This window comes from Zootoca vivipara, chromosome 14, assembly GCF_963506605.1.
Source record: "Zootoca vivipara chromosome 14, rZooViv1.1, whole genome shotgun sequence".
NCBI classification, from domain to species: Eukaryota; Metazoa; Chordata; class Lepidosauria; order Squamata; family Lacertidae; genus Zootoca; species Zootoca vivipara.
The window spans coordinates 53,786,988-53,806,115 of record NC_083289.1 but is presented as its reverse complement, the minus strand read 5'-3'; the positions used below and the strand labels follow the sequence as shown (position 1 = coordinate 53,806,115).

The 19,128-nt window shown below is 55.7% G+C and overlaps 1 protein-coding gene across 3 annotated transcripts; it reads right to left on the bottom strand.

Annotated features, from left to right (window-relative positions):
• Nucleotides 1-1,893: 1,893 nt before the first annotated feature.
• TFAP4 (transcription factor AP-4) lies at nt 1,894-13,824 on the bottom strand. 3 transcript variants are annotated; one of them, XM_035130876.2, is made up of 7 exons: nt 13,431-13,824; nt 10,692-10,857; nt 8,358-8,456; nt 7,888-8,058; nt 7,114-7,257; nt 4,826-4,987; nt 1,896-3,616 (listed from the first exon to the last, which is right to left on the bottom strand). In XM_035130876.2, exons 1-7 carry the CDS (start codon nt 13,517-13,519, stop codon nt 3,428-3,430), a joined length of 1,020 nt encoding a protein of 339 aa, XP_034986767.1. In that variant the 5' UTR covers nt 13,520-13,824; the 3' UTR covers nt 1,896-3,427. The 3 variants fall into 3 exon arrangements, with proteins under 3 accessions (XP_034986769.1, XP_034986767.1, XP_034986768.1); XM_035130877.2 differs by having other exon boundaries at nt 7,168-7,257; XM_035130878.2 differs by lacking the exon at nt 7,114-7,257 and having other exon boundaries at nt 1,894-3,616.
• Between the last annotated feature and the right edge of the window lie 5,304 nt (nt 13,825-19,128).

The window sequence follows — 19,128 nt, the reverse complement described above, 5'->3', positions numbered from 1 at the left end:
AGAAGAGGCACCCTAGGACTCCCTGGGCGAGTCATGTGTGATGACGCTCGAGACAAGGAAACTTCCTAGTTCCTCCTGGCATACACTAGACCAAATGGCAGTCACGGGTCCCCAGGAGGAGACAGAGGGCATTCCTTCGCCCCATGGTTTCGTGAAAGAACTTAAAAATATTTAAAATGTGCTGAGCAGTCACCTAGACATCTTTCAATGTCTGTGTCCTACACAGGGTTGGTGTTTTGGAATGTCTCCCTCTGGTGGGAAACCCGGAAACTGCAGACAAAGGAACCCAATTCCAAGCGCAACCAAATTAGAGCGAATTATTCATGCAAGCCTGGTATTGTAGGGGTGTCTACCTGTGTGTGCATTTTTTGCTTCTCGACTGTTCTCACTACTTGCCTTGCACCCTCCTTCCAGGACTGTGAGGTGACCTCTTGTAGCAAACAGATACGGGGCAAGTGAGCTGCTTTGAACAGCAGGAGCCCCAGCAGGTCCTGCGCCAGAGAGCAGGTGAGAGCCCCCTCCCCTCCCAAGCACAGGTGCTGCCATTGTTTGTTTTCGGACCCAATTCAAGATGCTTGCATTTGTGTTCAAAGCCCTAAACAACTCAGGCCCAAAATACCTGCAAGGCTGCCTGCTTCCCTACACTGTCAGGTGCCGAGACTGGTAAAGGGGGCCCTCTTGGTTCCTCCACCCTCTGGGGCTTGGGGGTGGCTGCCCAGGGGGAAGAGGGCCTTCTCTGTGCTGGCCCCTGAGCTGTGGGACTCCCTTCCCACGGTGCCATGTTTGGCACGTTCATTGCACAACTTCTTGCCTTTAACCCTTGAGTTATCACTACACCACACTGGCGAGGTACCACTGCATATAATTCTCTCTTTTTATTTTATTGTTTTTCTATGTTTTATTGGTTCTTATTTTTATCTGTAAGCCACCTTGAATCCCTATCAGGGCAAAAGTAGTAGTAGTAGTAGTAGTAGTAGTAGTACGTAGTAATATTTAAAAATGCCTTTTTTGCTCACGTGCTAAGTTTTGGAATATTTGATTGGACATACAACAAAAGATCATCTGTGCTGTAATTTTGAGCCTGGCAATAAGGACACACTTCAGTCATACTGCCCATGAGAACCTGCTGGCTCAAACTATAATCATCAGTTGGGTTGTACCGAAATGCAAGGCGATTGTAATTGCGTGATTGATGAGCATGGAGTCGTGTTTGACGCTGATCTGTTGTTTCTCGTTGACGTCTTTTAGCCACTCTGCCTGTCGCGTTCATTCTGTTGAGAACGAAGCAGATCTGAAGCTGCAGAACGCGATCGCTGTGATTGCAACCGTGCATGCTCAAGTCTGGCTGCACCTTTCTCTGGTGCTTCCTCATCACATATTTGAGCCATTTTTTGTTGTTTTTGTTCGTTCGATGAGGCCCGTTCTTCCTCAGTTTGATTTGCAATGACTCGTTGTACTGTTTCCGCTCCGCGAGTACGACCACCTACCGTGTTTCTCCGAAAATAAGCCATACCCCAAAAATAAGCCATAGTGATAGGCAGTTTAACTTTGTAGGTTAAACTGTACCATACTTAATAATAATAAAAAAGACATCCCCTGAAAATAAGCCACCGTGGTTTTTTTTGAGGAAAAATAAATATAAGACGGTGTCTTATTTTTGGAGAAATGCGGTAAGTTTGATTTTCTGGGAGGCATTATTTTGCTGTTGCTTTCTGTGTTCTGCTTGGAAAGGCCCACCTTTATATTCAGTAGGTTGCCATGTTCTTTTGTGATGTCGCTGATAGTCTTCAGCCAATGACAGCAGCTGATGCCTGAGATTATGATGCAGCATCCTCAGCTGTGCTGGCTGGGCAATGCCGTGTCATTGTGATGTCACAGATAGTCTGTAGCCAATGGCAGCAGCCGAAGGGATCCTCAGCTGTGCTTCTTTGACATCCAGCAGATGGTAATACAACTAACTTTGCGAGAAGGTTTTTCTAAAAAAGGTCACAGGTGAGACATCTATGTAATCTACGTATATAAAAACGCTCCTCTATGCGAATGCAACATTGTGTGAAAATTTCAAAGCAATTCGTCAAGTACTTTTGGAGCGCATAGATGGGTAACGAACGGACATTTACATTTTTATTTATATAGACAATAATAATAATAATTTGGTGTAACCCTGTCCTGAGGCTTAGGGCGAAAGGTGAGTAATGAATTCTAATAATAATTAGAGAAGATGCAGCCCAAAGACCAAGACCCCAGACAAAGACAGCTAAAAAACAAAGTACAAACTTTATTTTGTTTCTTTACAAAGGCACAAGCCTCATTTTTCCCACTTTCTTAACAAAATATAATAGCATCTCAATGAACACGAAGACCCGAAAACTGTAAAAAAAGAGAAAAAAAGAACAAAAACAAAACAGAAAAACCATATAAAAAATGAAAGAACTGAAGAACAGCTGCGGCTGGGGAGGAACCTACCAAATACCAACAGCCCTAAACAACACTGGCCTAGGCCTCTAGCCAAATTGGGGGAAGCTGGGGGGGGGGGGAACGGGGAAGGACGCAACAAAAAGCAACGATCACAGAACACGCACGCCCTCATGACCCAGTCGGACCCACGGAACAGATTAAGTGCTTCGAAAAAAAGGAGGAAAGAAGCCACGGGGGGTGGGGGCCCAAAGTGGCCAACGTGGCAGGCTGCGGCCCACCCCTCAGAAACGGCGTCATCTTTGAAAAGGAACACCCCCCACCCAGACTGCCACTAAGGCCAGAAGCCTGAACTGGCCCCCTGAGAACGGAGGGAAGCCCGCCGTCCCGTGATGCAGGAGGGGGCTGCAGGCAGGGCCCCCCAGGGTGGCAGCGTGGGTACCGGCCCTGCTACGGGCAGGCCTTCCATCACCCCCTTGGGCCCTTTTGCCTCCCCTGGGGGGGATGCCGAGGAACCGAGCCCCGGGCACAGCCTGTGGGGAGGCAGTCCTTGCAAGGCCAACTAGCAGGGAGAAAACAGAGAAGTCTATCCCAGAGATTTGGGGAGGGGGACGACTGGGGAGGCAAGGCAACCCAGCAGGGCCTAGGAGGGTGCCAGTAGATGGGGGGGGGCACCCGCCACTGCGTGGCCGTAGGCAAATTATATGAACGTTCCCCCCTGAGTATTTGGGGCTCCGAGTTCCAGACCTGGCCCATACTGTCGTATGCAGGCCAGGCACTCTGAAAACCACCGCACTGCTGCCCCCTCCCCTCCGCCCCCCCTCCCCCTTGGCTTTGAAGAGGGCAAGGATTCGGCCCCTGCAGGTTCTAACGCTCCCATTTACAGTATCGAAAGGTCATAAAAGAGACCCGAATTCCATGGTATTTTGTAAAAGAATTCAACGCAAGTTTCTCTGAAGTCCCCTCACCCACACCCTGCCCCGCCTGCCCGCCCCCCGCGGCCAGGTGGGGGTCAGGGCATCTCGGCCTTGCTGTGCTCCATGGAGTCGCTGTCATCCGCCTCAGAGTCGGAGGCCGTGTCTGAGTTGGAGGGCTCCAGGCCGGTCCGCGCAGGGGTCACAATGACGGCACCACGGCACTCCTCCTCCTCTTCCTCCTCCAGCAGCCGCTTCTCCTGTGTCCCCTCGATGTGCTGGATTGCCTGGTTTTTTGGGGGAAGACACCAGTGTAAGACAGCAAGCTGGCCCCCTGAAGCCCCCCAACACACACCCAAGACTCTGTCTGCGGAAAAGAATCTCCCAGGAGCTGCCTAGGATCAGAGAGCCCCCAGGAAGAGTCCTTGGCTAGGTCCACTGGCAGACTGAGGGCCCCACGGGATCTAACCAGATCAGGGCCCCCCGCAAGGTCTCAGACCCAGGTTGGGGGGGGGGGTTGCAGAGGGGCTACCCCAATCCCTTCGTACCCCAGAGCCTTTGAGCTGCCATGGACTGGTCAGAATCAGGTCCACGCCTGCCAACAGCAACCTCCCACAAATCCTTTCCGCTCAAGGTGCCGAGGATCAAACCCGGGACCAAACGTCACCAAGCAGCGTCAAGGAAGGCTCAGTGGTTAGAGCACCTGCTTTGCATGCAGAAGGTCCTAGATTCAGTTTCTGGGGATTCAGCCCCAGGGAAAGGGAGCTTCCCCCCTCTTCTCTCTTTCCCCGACCCCACAGGGATCGCCAGGAGAGCCCGTTGAGCAGCAAAACCTCAAAAGCGCCAAAGGGTCTAAGATTTTGCAACTTCCACAGAAGCTTTCTGCTACGATAAAGGAGCCATGAGACCCTGCGTCATTTTCTAACAACGAGTCTCAAAAACAGCAAGAGACAAACCACGCCAAAAATTGCACCCGGATGAGACACCTCCACCTTCCGCCAGGCTCAGAGGTTCTCTGTGGAGGGCTGCCCCCCTGAGACCCCCCCCAACTGCTCTAGAAGGATCCAGCATCTCTTTCCTCGCCTGGCGCTGAGGAAAATGTGGATGGGATGGGGGGGGGCAGGGGCTGGGGAAACCAAGCCAGATAGGCGGGGTAGAAATAATACATTATTATTATAGGGGGCTTGTCACACAGCAGCAAACAACACTGGTCTAGGGAAACAGGACACAGAGGTGCAAAATTTGGTGCATTTGTGGGGGCCTCTGTCTTCCAGGGCAGGCGCAGGGCACCTCAAGGTCACAGTGAACCCTCAGCACCTGGGGTGATTGGCTGTTGCCTCCAGGATATGGCTTGGCTCACTCACTCGAGCCACGCAACGCTTCTCTCCCCGCCCTCCCTCGGGATGCCACTGGGGATCCGAACCTGGGACCTCCTGCGTCCAAATCAAACGCTCCCTGACCCCCTCCCCTCGTGAACGTGGGTCTCCCCGTCTCACCTGAACGATGGTATCCAGATTCTGCCTGGATGTGGAGATAGTGTTGATCACGGAGGACGGGCCCATGGTTACCACGGTGACGTGGTGAGAGGGTGGCAGTGGCGCAGGCACGATCACAGTCGGGTGGTGGGTGGGGGCTGGGGGGCCGTTTGCCGACAAGAGCTGCGGGGGGAGAGAAAAAGAGACCGGCCATGTCACCAGGGGCTGCCTCTAAGAAGGTCCTGTGGTCGGAGGCAGAATGGCTGAGCCTGGAGGAGATAAGACAGGCATCCCCAAACTGCAGCCCTCCAGATGTTTTGACCTACAACTCCCATGATCCCTAGCTAACAGGACCAGTGGTCAGGGATGATGGGAACTGTAGTCCAAAACATCTGGAGGGCCGAAGTTTGGGGGTGCCTGAGATAAGACCTTGGGGCAGGGAGTCGGCTCTGGCCTAGAGGGGCAGCCATGATCCACTCCTGGCTCCTGACCGGGGTGTGTGTGTGTGTGTGTCTCCCTTTCTCCAGGGGGACTCAGGCCCCACATGGCCACGTCTGGAGGGGGGAGCGGGAGCCCCAGCCTGGGCCTCCCAGACCCACCCCTTCTCTCCCACCCACCCAAGCACAAAGGCATCAGCATGGGCTGGGTTTTGTTGCAGGCAGGTAACCTGTGCTGTGCCCCCCCCCCTGCTGCTTGAACTCGTGGAGCAAGGGCTTGGGAGAGGCAGATCCCAGGGGTGGAAGTGAAAGGTGGGAGAATGACTACATGGCTTCAGTACAGGGGGCGCCGCCCCCCATCCTCCAGGAGGGACCTGGGGACAGCAAGGCCCCCCTGGCACCTCCGAGAAGATGTGGCAAGTGGGCAACCCAGGCGGGCAGGCAGCAGGGCATGAGAAGGTAAGGGCATATTGCACCTGGCACATCTAGGGTCCTCTCTTGACAGCTGCCGCCCAGGCGCACATTTGGGGAAGCTCATGAGCAGAATATGAGCACAAGAACATTCTCCTGCCCCATGGTTTCGCCCCACCATTGAGAGCTGCCAAAGGCAGCTGAGATTTCCCAGCACCATACAATGCGTGGTTGAAATTGTGGAATCAAACATTGAAATTTACTGCATGTACTGCCCTGAAAGAGAATGTTTTGAAGATGATGTATAGATGGCATTTAACCCCAGTAAAATTGGCTAAGATGTTTAGGATGAGTAGTAAAAAATGCTGGAAATGTAAAGAGAAGGATGGTGAATTTTATCATATGTGGTGGACATGCGAAAAAAAATAAAAGATTTTGGGAAATGATATATAACAAATTGAAAAAGATTATTAAATATACCTTTCCCAAAAAACCTGAAGCTTTTCTATTATAGGACAGGAGATTGTGAAAGAAGATCAAGTATTATTTATGCGACAACCGCGGCTAGGACTTTGTTAGCCCAAAAATGGAAAACTCAGGAGTTACCGACGATTGAAGAGTGGCAGACAAAAATGATGGACTATGCGGAATTAGCAAGACTGACTAGCAGGATCCGGAACCAGGGAGAGTCAAAGTTCCAAAAGGACTGGAGTAAATTTGTGGACTATATGGAGAAGAACTGTAGAAGTTTAAAGACACTTGCAGGACTGAAATAAATCCTACGAACTGACTTAAAATAGAAGGAATAAAGAAACTGCAAGACAGGAATGGACAAAAAAAAAAATGACTGGGGGGAGGGAGGGAAGTCAAAGCTCGGCAGAGCAAAGAAAATTGTAATAATTGATAAGATGTTTAGAAGAAAAATTATGTGTTTATTATGTTTATGTTGTGTTTGTTGTTGTTTGTTTTGTTATTGTTTAAATGTGTTTAACTGGAAAATTTAATAAAATGTCTTTTTAAAAAAGAGAGAGAGAGAGAGATTTCCTAGCACCACATAAGCACTGCAGAAGCAGCAGCCAGGGCTGCAGGGGCTGGGGCTGTGCCACGGAGGGGAGGGCAGTTCCCGCAAGACACCTGCCCTCCCCAATTCCAGCCGGAGCTGCGAGGGAAAGTCTCTTGCCAAACGCTTCGCGGCTACGGATGTGTGGCACCTGCCCAAGTGGCAGTCGCTTGCTGGGGATGCAGCCGAGACTCCTGCCTGCCCAGGTGTGCAAGGACCCTCTCCGGGGGGAAGGAAGCCCCCAGGTGAATGCTGAGCCCTCCTTTGGGAGGCACTGTCCAACTCCCTTGGATTTCAGCCCCCACGAGTCTCCCAGGGGACTCTGGGGGGCTGGGGCAAGAGTGCTGGCCCCGCCAGCTGCATCCTAAGGGGGCTGGGCGGGGGGCAAGCCGCGCACTCACCTGGGGGCGGCCCTGCTGCTGGTGCTCAGGTGTCTCCTGGCGCAGGAGCCTCACCTGTTCCTGCTGCTGCTGCTGCTGGAGCTGAACCTGCTGCGCAATCACCTTCAGCTTCTCGGGGTACATGTGGGCCTCTAAGGAGCGCACCTGCCGGGGGACCAGGAGAAGAAGGCCCTGTCATGGGCTGGGAGGGCACGCCAACACCCCACAAAGGCCACAGAGAGGGCCAGGTACTCAGTGGGCTAGTCGGGTGCACAAAGGGCATATCCTGTTCTGCACCCCATTCGCAAGGGAAACCAAATTCCTTGGCCAAACCCTGCTACTCTTTGCTCTCTTTGTTCCTCCAGAAACATTCCGGGGCTTTCGCTTGTTTGACAGCACCCTCCAGAGCAGGGGTCCCCAAACTAAGGCCCGGGGGCTGGATGCGGCCCAATTGCCTTCTAAATCCGGCCCGTGGACGGTTCGGGAATCAGCATGTTTTTACATGAGTAGAATGTGTCCTTTTATTTAAAATGCATCTCTGGGTTATTTGTGGGGCATAGGAATTCATTTTTTCCCCCAAAATATAGTCTGGCCCCCCACAAGGTCTGAGGAACAGTGGACCGGTCCCCTGCTGAAAAAGTTTGCTGACCCCTGCTCCAGAGTGACAAGCAGGAGCCCTGAAGGATGCTCCTCCTGAGCTGTGGGGCCAGGAAAGCGGTCCAAGCCATCTCCCCTCCCCACACAGCCAAGCCCACGGAGACCCCACGGCCCAGGCGATGCCCCCCATTCTCTCACCTGCTCCTCCAGCATCAGGCGGACAGAGCGCTCCTTGTCCAGCTGTTGGCGCAGCTCAATCATCTCCCGGCGGAGGTCCTCGGCCTTCTCGTCCTCCCAAATGTCTGGGGACCCGATGCCCTCGTCTTTGTCCTCCGCCCTCCGCCGCTTTGGGGAGGAGCCGCTGAACTCCTGGCCAAGCAAATGCACCGTGAGCATCAGGGGGGGTGGAGGGGCGAGGCCTGCCCTCTCCCTCTCCCTCCCCCTCCAATGCAGCCAAGCGGCGACTGAGAGGGCATGGCTCAGCCACACAGCCAGGCAAAGCAAGCCACAGGCTTGTGGCAGCTCCAGGGAGAGACTTGGGAGCAAGGAAGGAGCACATGCAGAAGCCCCCCACCCCCTGAGCGTAGAGGAGCACCCCCCTCCCAAGTCTGGAATGTTATGTGCTCTCCTCTCTCTCTCTCTCTCACACACACACACACAGCAGATACCTGGATGAACCTCTTGAGCTGGGCGTTCTGCTGCAGCAAACGTGTCTTCTCCTGTTCCAAAGAGAAGATGTACTCTGCCGTCTGCTGGAGAATCGCTGCCTGGGGAGGGGCAATTGGAAGGGGAGGGGGTGCAGAGTCAAACATAAAATCCAGCATGTATTATTATTATTATCCACATTATCATTATCATCATCATCATCAAAATGCAAAATGGAAGTGCAAAATAAATAGTTAAAACAATTATATCCTTCTCCCACAAACACATTTAAAAGAATATCAGGTATCTATCAGCCCAAGGCCCAGTCAGAGGGGGACATATTTGCCTGGCACCTATAGGTGTATAATGAAGGCGCCAGGTGAACCTCCCTGAGGAAAGCATTCCACAAGTGAGGAGCCACCACAGAAAAGGCCCTGTTCTCATGTTACCACCCTACAGACTTCCTGTGGAGGAGGCACACGAAGAAGGGCCTCAGAAGATGATCTCAGGGTCTAGGTAGGTTCATATAGAAAGAGGCAGTTCTTGAGGTATTGCAGTCCTGAGCCACTGAAGGATTTCTAGGTTGGGGGGCGCAGGCAGAGAGAGCTGGCCAGAGACTTGCTGCCCCTTGTGCCCTCCTTCAAGGCAGCTGGGGAAGCAAACTGTGAGTGGAGTGGGGCTCTTTCCCCAGCCCCTAGAAAGCTCCACAAGAGGGCAGCTGAATGGGATGCAGCTGTGGGCAGCCTGAGGAAGGACCATCCACCTTGAGCTGCCCGTAAAAATCAAGCCTGGAGTGAGAGGCGAGGGCAAAGCTTGTTGTTTCCAGGAACTCTTCTCACTGTGAGACTTTTGTGGGCGAGCTAAGAGTTGGTTTGGACTCTGGGTGAGAACCCGGAGGGTGTGCCAGAAGGAGAATGAACTGACACTGATTTATGCATATTAATAACAATAACTTAGTAGTAAGAGAACATTTCTTTATGTAGCTGTGTGCTTTTTGTAATATTTTAAGTTTTCCGAAGCAGCTTCAGTTTTTGGTACACTGCTTAACGATATGATTTTAATATATTAAGCGCTACAGCGAGTTCCACAGTTTCACTCTGTGCTGCGTGGAAAAGTCCTCCTTCCTTTTGCCTGTACTGAGTGTCCCAGCCTTGGGCTTCCTGGGGAGACTTCCGAGTGTCTCTAGATGAGGGCGTTCTCCTCCTGCCGTTGCTTTAGGGAGCAGAAAAGGCAGCACAGAGGGTCTCTTCTCCCCCCCCACCCCAATTTTATCCTCATAACAGCTCCATGAGGAAGCTCAGGCTGAGAGTTGGTGTTTGGCCAACCTGGAGATGGGCTTTAAAAAAGGCAATGTTTGGACCTTTCTGCATACGGAACTCTCCATTCCCTTGATGATTTTGGTGGCCCTTTTTTGAACCTTTTCCAACTCTACAATACCCCTTTTGAGGAGAGCTGACCTGAACTGTACAAAGAATTCCAAATGCAGCCTCATCATTTGAATGATGGCATTATGGTAGTGGCAGTTTTGTTTTCTATTCCTTTCCTAAAGATCCCTAGCATGGAATTTGCCTTTTTCACAGTGGCAGAACACTGGGTCAACACCATCTTTGGGCCAGCTGCCACAACCATCAGTTCAGACCCCAGGAGAATCTATCTGAAATTAAGATATATATTTTTTTGCCCAAACATGCATCACTTTGCATTTGTTTATACGCTAAACTGCATCTGCGATTTTACCACCCATTTGCTCCTTTCAAAGCTCTTCTCTTCCTGGTTCAACCACCCATAGCTGCCAAGTTTTCACTTTTCTCACGAGGAAGCCTATTCAGCATAAGGGAAAATCCCTGTAAAAAAGGGATAACTTGGCAGCTATGCAACCACCCTCAACAATTTAGTGCCATTGGCAGACTTGGCCACCTCAATGCTCACATCGAGCACTAGATTGTTTCTGAACAAATTAAAAAGTCCCCATACTGATCCTTGGGGGACTCCACTTTCTACCACTCTTCATTGGGAGAACTGCCAATTGGATTCCTCCTCTCTGCTTCCAGTTTCTAACCAACCTCCTGCTCCACAAGAGGACCTCTCCTCTTATCGCCCGGCAGCTAGACTTAGTTACTAAGGTTAAACTCCAGTGGACTCCGAGGAGAGAGGAGTCTCCAACCAAGCTCCTTGCATCTGGTACATAGAAAATGCCAAGCCCAGCTGCCCCCCATCCCAGCCCATCTGCTGCCGCAATCACCAGCAATTGTGGGTTTTTTTGGGGGGGGGGTCATACTTGGCACAGCACAGAAGTCTCCAGCAAGGACTAGCAGGCAACCCCAGAGAGGAGAGGGCTTTGTGCCCCTGACCCTTACCTTGCTGAGCTTCTCCCCATCCGTGTGTGGGATGAGGGTCTTCAGCGACTGGAACCCTGCATTGATGCTTTGCATGCGGCGCCGCTCATTGCTGTTGGCGATCTCCCTGCGTATCCGCCGCTCTTGGTCCCTCTGCGTCTCTGGGGTCAGTGGGATGTTGGCCAGGCTGCGGGGGAGACGAGCAGCTTTAAGGGAGGCTCAGTCCCTCTGTGGCCCTGCACCCCTGGAGAACGGCTGCCCGCCAGTGGGCCCCAGGGCTGGGGGATGCCGTGGCTGCCCAGAGGGTATTGGGCTAGAGTTCCCGCCTGCTCTGGTCAGCACAGCCAACAGCCAGGGATGGGGGGAGTCAGAACACACCATTGCAAGGAGGACAAAGGGTCTGATTTGGCACAGAGTGAGATCCCCCTGCGAAATGAGCAGGGGTAGTTTTCTTTTAATGCCTTTAAATGAAGCGTCAACACCGTGTTGGTTTCTAAAGCAGATCCCTGCCGCCTGGGAACTCGAGTGCTCCCACAGAGAGATGGGGACCCATCCTGTCCCAGGCAGGTCCTCACCCTAGAGAGCTCAGGCTGGCAGGCTAACTCCGCCCTGAATGGCACAAAATGCCCCAAAGCCTCAGGACCATTGCCTAGGGACCTGCAAGTAGCTGGGATGAGGGAAAGGATGAAACCTGTCTGGCTGCAGCCAACAAGCGGTGCAGGATCATCCCCACCGGATGGGGAGCTGGTCCAGGGATGTGCTGGGCCTCAGGCCAACTAATATGCAGCAATGACTTTTTTAAAATAAAATAAAAATCACTTTGGGGCATACCAAAGAGTTAAGACAGAAAAGTTTTTAAATATGCCCAACTATTCAATGCAAAGTCAACTCACAGCTGCAGGACTGTCTCCCAGCACAAGACCCTCGCCAGGTAAGGGGTGGGGGTAGGGGGTGCCCTCCTGGTTTGGCAGGCGGGAAGATACGACTGAGGAGGAGAGATAGGCTAGACAAATTGGGGCCGCTTTTTACACCATGCCTTTATTACTTTCTTTGTGCGTTGTGTGTAGACTGCAGATATCTATTTAACAGCCAACCTTCAAGGGGCCTTTGGTCAAGCAGGTTCCCAGCACAGGGTCAAGAGCCTGCACAATCTGTTTGACTTAAGTCCATCCCACAAGGTGCTGCTCTTTCAAACCTCCTCCAACTCTTTAGAAAAACTCCCCGCTGTGTCGGGACTGAGATCTTGGACCAGCCAGAAATGCTCTTTGCTGGCGCTGAGAACCCAAAGGAGGAATGTGCAACTGGCCGCTTCCTGGGAGCAAGAGGGAGGGGTCGCGGGAGGCCACCTGGACGTGCAGAGGAATCCCACCACCACCCTTTGTGGTGGGTTCAAATCCCACGGTTCCTGGGCTCCAGTTGGCACCTGAAAGCCACCGTTTGCCAATGAATAAAAGGCAGGTGGGGGCAGAAGAGGCAGGTAAGCCAGGTGTGTGTGGCGAGAAGAGAGTCAAGGGGGGGGGCAGATGGGCAGCGACCAGGGCCAAAATTTGGAGCGGAATCATCCCCCCACGGCAACGCGGGACTCTCTTCCCGGACCAGCCCGCCCTGCCGCGCGCTCTGGCCGCAGCTCAGCAGAGCTCGCCGGGGTACCAGCGGGAAGCGGGGCTGCCCCACTGAGCAGGGGCAGGGGGTCCCGCGTCCCCGCCGGAGCCCTCCCGTCCCTGGGCGCCCCGGGAGCCGAGCGGCAAGAGCGTGGCGAAGGGTCCCGGGCTCCCTTTGTCTGGCTGCAGCCGCTCGGCTCCCTTCCCTTCCCGCTGCCCCGGGCGGCTTCAGGGCTCCGTCGGGCACAAAGGCGGCCGGCCGGGCGAGGAGCGCGGCGGCCCCACGCGGAAGACGCGGCCCTGCAAACCGCAGGCTGGCGAGGCCTTCCCCGCGCGGCCTCCGCGTCCCGAGCCACGTGCGCGGCTGGCCGGGAGCGCCCGGGCGCCTTTGTGCGGAGCGGTAGCGGCGGCGGCGGCAGCGTGGCCCGGCCGAGCGCAGCACTACATGTCCCGGCAGCCCGCGGCGGAAAGGCCCGCCCCTTCGGAGGCTGCACAGTCACCGCCAGGCTAGGCCCGGCCGCCGCCGCCGGAGTCCCCACGCGGCCGGGCGGCGGCACGGGAGCCCCGGGGAGCCCCGATGGGGCGGCCGCCCAGCCCCGAAAGCCCCCCGCCCGAGGGGGAGGGCGCCCGGGCAGCCTGGGCGGGCGGCGCGCCGAGGGGAAGGCGAGGGAGCCGCGGCGGCATGGCTGCCTTGTGCCCTCCTCCCTCCCTAGTCCGCCCGTCCGCCCGCCCAGCTGCACGCCTTCGCCCTCGCCGCGCCCGCTCGCTCGCCCTCCCGGTCCGGCAGCCCCTCGCCGCCGCGCTCCCTCCGCCGGGCTCGGGCTGGGCGCGCAGCCAGGCAGCCAGGCAGGCGCAGCGAGCGCAGTAGGTCGGCGGCGGCAGCATGGCCGGGGCACCCGCTCTGCCTGCAAACAGACCCACGTGCTCCCGCCAGCGGCCCTCCCGCCGCTCCGGGGGGCGACCGGGCGCGTCCCGAGGGAGAGAAGAGGGAGACCCCGCCGCCCTCCCCGCACAGCCTCGGCCGGCCCCTTGGCACGGGGGTCCCGGGCAGCGGAGGCTCCCTCGCTCGACCGGCCCGTCGCTCGGTGCCGCTCTCCCCCCCCCCCCATGGGCCCTGCGCGGCTGCCCGTTTCCCGGGCTCGGCGGGGCGCACACCCACCTGCACAGCCCGCCGATCACCTCCTTCTCGGATTTCCTGAAGTGCTGCAGCGACGGCACCTTCTGCGCGGGGACCATGAAGTACTCCATGCCCGGCCGGGGCGCGCGGGAGGCGGAGGGAGGGAGGGAGGGAGGGGAGCGGCGCCCGCGGGGATCGGGGCCGGGAGCGAGCGGGCGGGCAGGCGGCGAGGGGGCTCCGCGTGTGCGTGGGTGCGCGGGCGCGTGTGGGTGCGCGGCGGCGCGTGCGTGTCCGTCCCCCGCCCGGCGGCGCCGCTCCTTCTCGGCTCGCTCGCTCCTCCGTGCGGCTCCGGCTCCTCTGTGCGCGTCTCCTCAAGGCGGGAAACAGCTGGTGCGAGCGCAGCGCTCCCTCCCCGCCGGCGCCGCCTCCGCCAGCCACCGACCCATGTAAACAAAGGACTATTTGCCGCGGCCCCCGCGCCCCGCCGCCGCCCCCCCGGGCACCCCGGACCGCGCGCGCCCCGCCCGCGGCCCCCGCAGCCCCCGCGCCTTGCCTGGCCCCGAGCCCGCCCGCCCTGCCGCCCGCCCGGCCCGCGGCTGCCTGCGCCACTACGGAGTGATGCGGCCCATCAGCTGACGGCTTGGCACGGAGCAGCCCAGCAGGAGCGCACGGGCGGGCGGAGAGGCGCCGGGGACGGCGGCCCCCGAGGGGCCACCCCCGAACTTCCGAGGGGAAGCCACCCGCTTGGCCTTCGGGTGGCAGTCGCCGCGTGCCCGGACACACACACACACACACACACACACCCGCCAAGCGCGAGCTCTGCCCCGAAGAGCTTCCAATCTGCGCGCTGGTTGCAAAGGGAACGGAGCGAGTGGGAGAGGCGCGCCGCGAGGCTCCATCGCAGCAGCCTTTCCTGGGGATAAACGGTTTCGTTGCTCGCCAGTTAACGCCCGCAGAAGCCCAGCCTTTCCCACAGGAAGATCCTCGCACTGTCAGAGGCTCTTCTGGGGAACCTCTGGCCTCGCCTGCTGGACCAGAATCCGCACAGCGCGCACGGCAGGCAAAGCGTCCTGGATCGGGGCCAGCAAGGACAGGCACCCTTTGCCCAGCCGGGACCTGGGGCATTTAATTGTGGCTTTCATGCCTACTGCAGTTGGAATGCAGGGCTATTTATTTATTCTGTTATTAACATCATGCCCATTCTGAGGCTGCCTAAATTTACAAAGGCCCTACATCCATGCTGGCAATAAATGCCTTAAAATTAGGCAACTGAGAGAATTTCTCCTGTGAGTGACACAGGGGGTGGCTCCAGATTACTGTAACTACTGGTGCAGCAATAAGACTGCCAGCAAAACTAAGCAGAGTCCAGGATGCTTTCAAATTGGATGGGAAACCTGTGCTGAGAATCCTTCCTTGCAGGGGGTTGTAGTAGATGACCCTCGGGGACCTTTCCAACTCTGTGATTCTATAACATCACAGTTGAAGGGGGAACTTGGGTCTCTTTCCTCAGGCCTGTCCTGATCCCCAACTTTGTAGCTGTATCCCCCAGATAGAGAGCCCTTCCTCTTCCTCCACTTCTTTATCGCCTGCTGTGGGACCGGGATGCCCAATTTAAGACATTTGCTGCCCAAGGCAGAGCAGAAAGTGACCTTTGCCCTGAAGAGCCAAGGGGCCCAGTACCCCAAGAAGGCAGAAAATCCCACAAGTGGGGTAAAAATACCATAATAATACATTAGGAGTCCACAGCAACTTGCGGCCCCTTCAGGACACGCAAAGCCCGCATCCTGAGATGGACTTTTCCCTCTCCCTAATGGTTGGGCCGGCTCTTTCCTCACCAGCTCTTCTCTAGCTGCCTCCTCATCTTAGCTGACGGGTTCCCTGCCCCTTTGCAGCTGCTGCCCCTTCTACTTTCAAGAGGGTGGGGAGGAGCTTGTGCTGTGCAGGTGTATGTGCCATTTCTCTCCCCTTCCCCCCCCCCCAGGCAGCAGGTGCTGGTCAAGGCCCCTCTACCCACTGAGGCCCGGGGGGGGGCACTGGTAGGGCAGGTCAGAATGGGCTAGGCAGGCCAGAGGCCTGGCTCAAGTCTCCTTTGGTCTGTGCAGGGCCTGAGCAGAAGAGTTTTGGTGACATCCTGCAGCCAGGCTGGGTCTGCAAGGCAGAGATGTTATTGGGGAGAGGGTTGGCTCCGATGCACTTAGACTATTGTCCTTTAGCACCTGGCTGCCAGAGCATCCTTTATCTGACCAACAACTTGTCTTATGGGAGGACAACCTCATCTTTCTAACTTGGCCTCCCCCAGCTTGGTGCTCCTCTGATGTTCTGGCCCAGAATTCCCTTCGGCATCAGGTGGGGGGGAGGTGGTTCTGAGCAGTGACCCTCTCCTCCCTGCCACCATAAATGCACAGGCACACACTATCCTGCCTGGGGGAGAGGCAGACAGGAAGTCACCCACTGGAGGGGCAGTGCCAGGGAAACCTGGTTCTGAGCAGCAGATTTTGGAGAAGTGGCATTTTCTGCCTTACATCCTCTTGCTTTTTTTGGGGGGGGGGGGTTCAACGGAGCAGCAGCAGCAGCAGCAACCCAGAGCAGGAAATGACTTTTGGGGGCCTTTGGGGATGGGGTGACAAATTTCTGCTCCCCAGACAACAAGCACATCCTTTGCCTCTGGCTGGTCTGGTCTAGAGCTCCTTCCTGCACCCTTTTAACCCTACTGGCAAGAGAACTCTGCAGTGGGGGGGGGGCTGTGAGCTACTCCTGCCCTCTCTCCCAGCTGGCAGGTGGCCATGCTCAACTCCGCCCTGGCCACTCACTCACCTTGGCAAGGGACTTTCCCAGCCAGCTCTGAGGGTCTAACTGAGCTTGTCTGCCAACGCCCCGTCCCCAAAACAAGCCAGTGCCAAGGAAGAGCCAGCTTCCGCCAAGCCTGGAGAGAGACTTGTTCACTTCTACTGCTGCAGCCACTCTCTGCTGGCAGCTGACCCCAGGGCAGCAGGAGCATCGGCAAGAGGAAGGGTGGGCACTTGGGGTACCCCGTCCTCCTGTTCCGCAACGGACGTGGCGCCAACTGCCAGGGAATGCTCAAGGCCCGGCATTCCGCCACCCCTCTTGGTCCAGGCCCAAGGCCCTGGCGCAGGGTGAAGGAAGAGGGAGAGACTCTACCCATGCTCTGGCCAGTGGCCAGAGGCAGCAGCAACACGAGAACAGGGCCTTTTCTGCAGTGGCTCCCCTTTTGTGGAATTCTCTCCCCAGGAAGGCTCGCCTGGTGCCTTCATTTAGGTGACAGGCAAAGACATTCCCCTTCAGGCCTCTGGCTGATTGATATTCTACAGGCTTTTAAATGTGTTTGTGGAGGGGGGGATTGCTTTGTTGCTTTTGTTTTAACTATTTATGCTTTTACTTTGCATTTTTATCTTGTGACTTGCCCTTAGATCTTAGGATGAAGGGTGGCATGTCCGTCTAATAAATAAAATAAAAACAAAATATAAATGACCTGGAAATGCCAGTGGTGTGGAATGTTGCTGTTTCTGTGCTGACCGGTGTGTGTGTGTGTGTGTGTGTGTGTGTGTGTGTGTGTGTGTCAGATGATCAGAGCAGATAACACCAGTTCTGAACCAGTTCTGTGCTGGGGACGTACGTGTTTCCAGTTCAATGGGCTGGTTTTGCCCTTTAACCAGCTTGTGACTACGTCACTTGAAGGACCACTTGAAGGTTGCTCATTGGCTGTCTTTAAGGTTAGTTTGGTAGATGGGCAGGAGGGCAGGGCCTTCTCACCAGCAGCACCTACCTTATGGAACTCCCTCCCTAGGGAAGCCCACTCAGCTCAAGTATTTAAAGCAGCATCCATAACTCGCCAGTTTCAAATGGATTTTATTGGTTCTAGTTAGTCATGCTGCAATTTTGTCGATTTCACTGGTTGAATTATTGCACTTTAATGTGCTGCTGCTTTTGCATATCTTTTGAATGTGAATATTTCATCACCATCAACATCATCATCACTCTGGGCGGCTTTCAACAGAACATTAAAAACACAATAAAACTTCAAACATTAAAAACTTCCCAAAACAGAGCTGCCTTTAGATGTCTTCTAAAAGTCGGATAGTTGTTTATTTCCTTGACATCTGATGGGAGGGCGTTCCACAGGGCGGGCGCCACTACTAAGAAGGCCCTCTGCCTGGTTCCCTGTAACCTCACTTCTCACAGTGAGGCAACCGCCAGAAGGCCCTCAGAGCTGGACCTCAGTGTGCGGGCAGAACGATGGGGTGGAGACGCTCCTTCAGGTATACAGGGCCGAGGCCATTTAGGGCTTTTAAGGTTAGTACCAATACTTTGAATTGTGCTATGGTCCTGGCAGCTGCTCCCAGTTGTAGTTTCTGGGTCACCTTCAAAGGTAGCCCAACATAGAGCGCATTGCAGTAATCCAAGCGAGAGATAACCAGAGCATATGATGCACCACTCTGGCGAGACAGTCCACGGCCAGGTAGGGTCTCAGCCTGCGTACCAGATGGAGCTGGTAGACAGCTCCCTGGACACAGAATTGACCTGCACCTCCATAGACAGCTGTGAGTCCAAAATGACTCCCAGGCTGCACACCTGGACCTTCAGGGACACAGTTACCCCATTCAGGACCAGGGAGTCCTCCACACCTGCCCACCCCCTGTCCCCCCCCAAACAGTACTTCTGTCTTGTCATGATACTGTAGTGTAGTGTGTCTTGTGTGTGTCTTTTCAACACTTTACCCCCTTGGGTGCGCCTGGTCTAGAGAGGCAGCGTCCAAATATTTAAGAGAAAGAAAGCTGGCACCCTAGAGAGACTGGGGCCCCTCCGTCCCTGCTTCTTCTTGCTGTGACTTGACTTGCTTGCCTTCTCGAGCCCCCCCCCTTCCGTTTCTTCACTTGCCGTCCTCCAGAGCCGTTGGAGGAGGAGGGGGAGGCGGTTTCCAAAAGCCACCAAAGAAATCGGATGTGGATGACAGTCTGTGTCGCAAGAAGGGCACGGGAGGCCGCTGGAGGGGAGGGGGGTGCGCGCAGGCCGAGCAGAGCCCCATGAACGGTTCTTTTGAGCTCCAGCTGCGGCTCTTTCTGCGCAGGGTTTTGTGGCACCTGGAAGCTAACCCCATTTGTGGCCTCGAAGGTGCCACGGGGCGCTGTCCCTTCTGTGGCTGGCGAGGCTTCGGCCCAAACTCTCCCAACCAGGCGGGCAGAACGCGGCTGCCACGCCAGGCGCTGCCTTGTTTGCACTCTCGTCTTGTTGGTTTCAGTTTCCTGCTCTGCAGCTGACGAGGAGGAGCTGCCTGACCCCAGCTGCAAGGAAGAGAGAGCGCCGAGGGGAATTGTCTAGTCAGGCTTGCTTGCCTCCACCCTGCAGCCCCGCTTTATGCAAAGAGGCAGCGGCGGCAGCACCCTCCAAGCAGCGCCCTCCACCCACTAGGCGCCAGGATCTGGTGCTCAATAAAATAAGAACTCCTGGTTTGGGGGGGGGGTTTGATTGTTCTCTCCCCCCATCCCAGTCTCTGTGCTCTGAGTCTTTCCGACTGGCTTTCCGACTTAGCTGCGGTTCAGTTTTCCTGGGAGGAGATGATCCCAGCGGCTCTCTTGCTGCCATCAACAAAATCCTGCTTGGCTGCCTCGTTAGAGTTCCCTGCGTGGGGAGCCACCGCCACGGAGCCCCTGCCCTCGGCTGCTTCGCCCGCTGCCAGGGATGCTTTTGTGTACAGGAATACACAAATACAGGATGGGACATG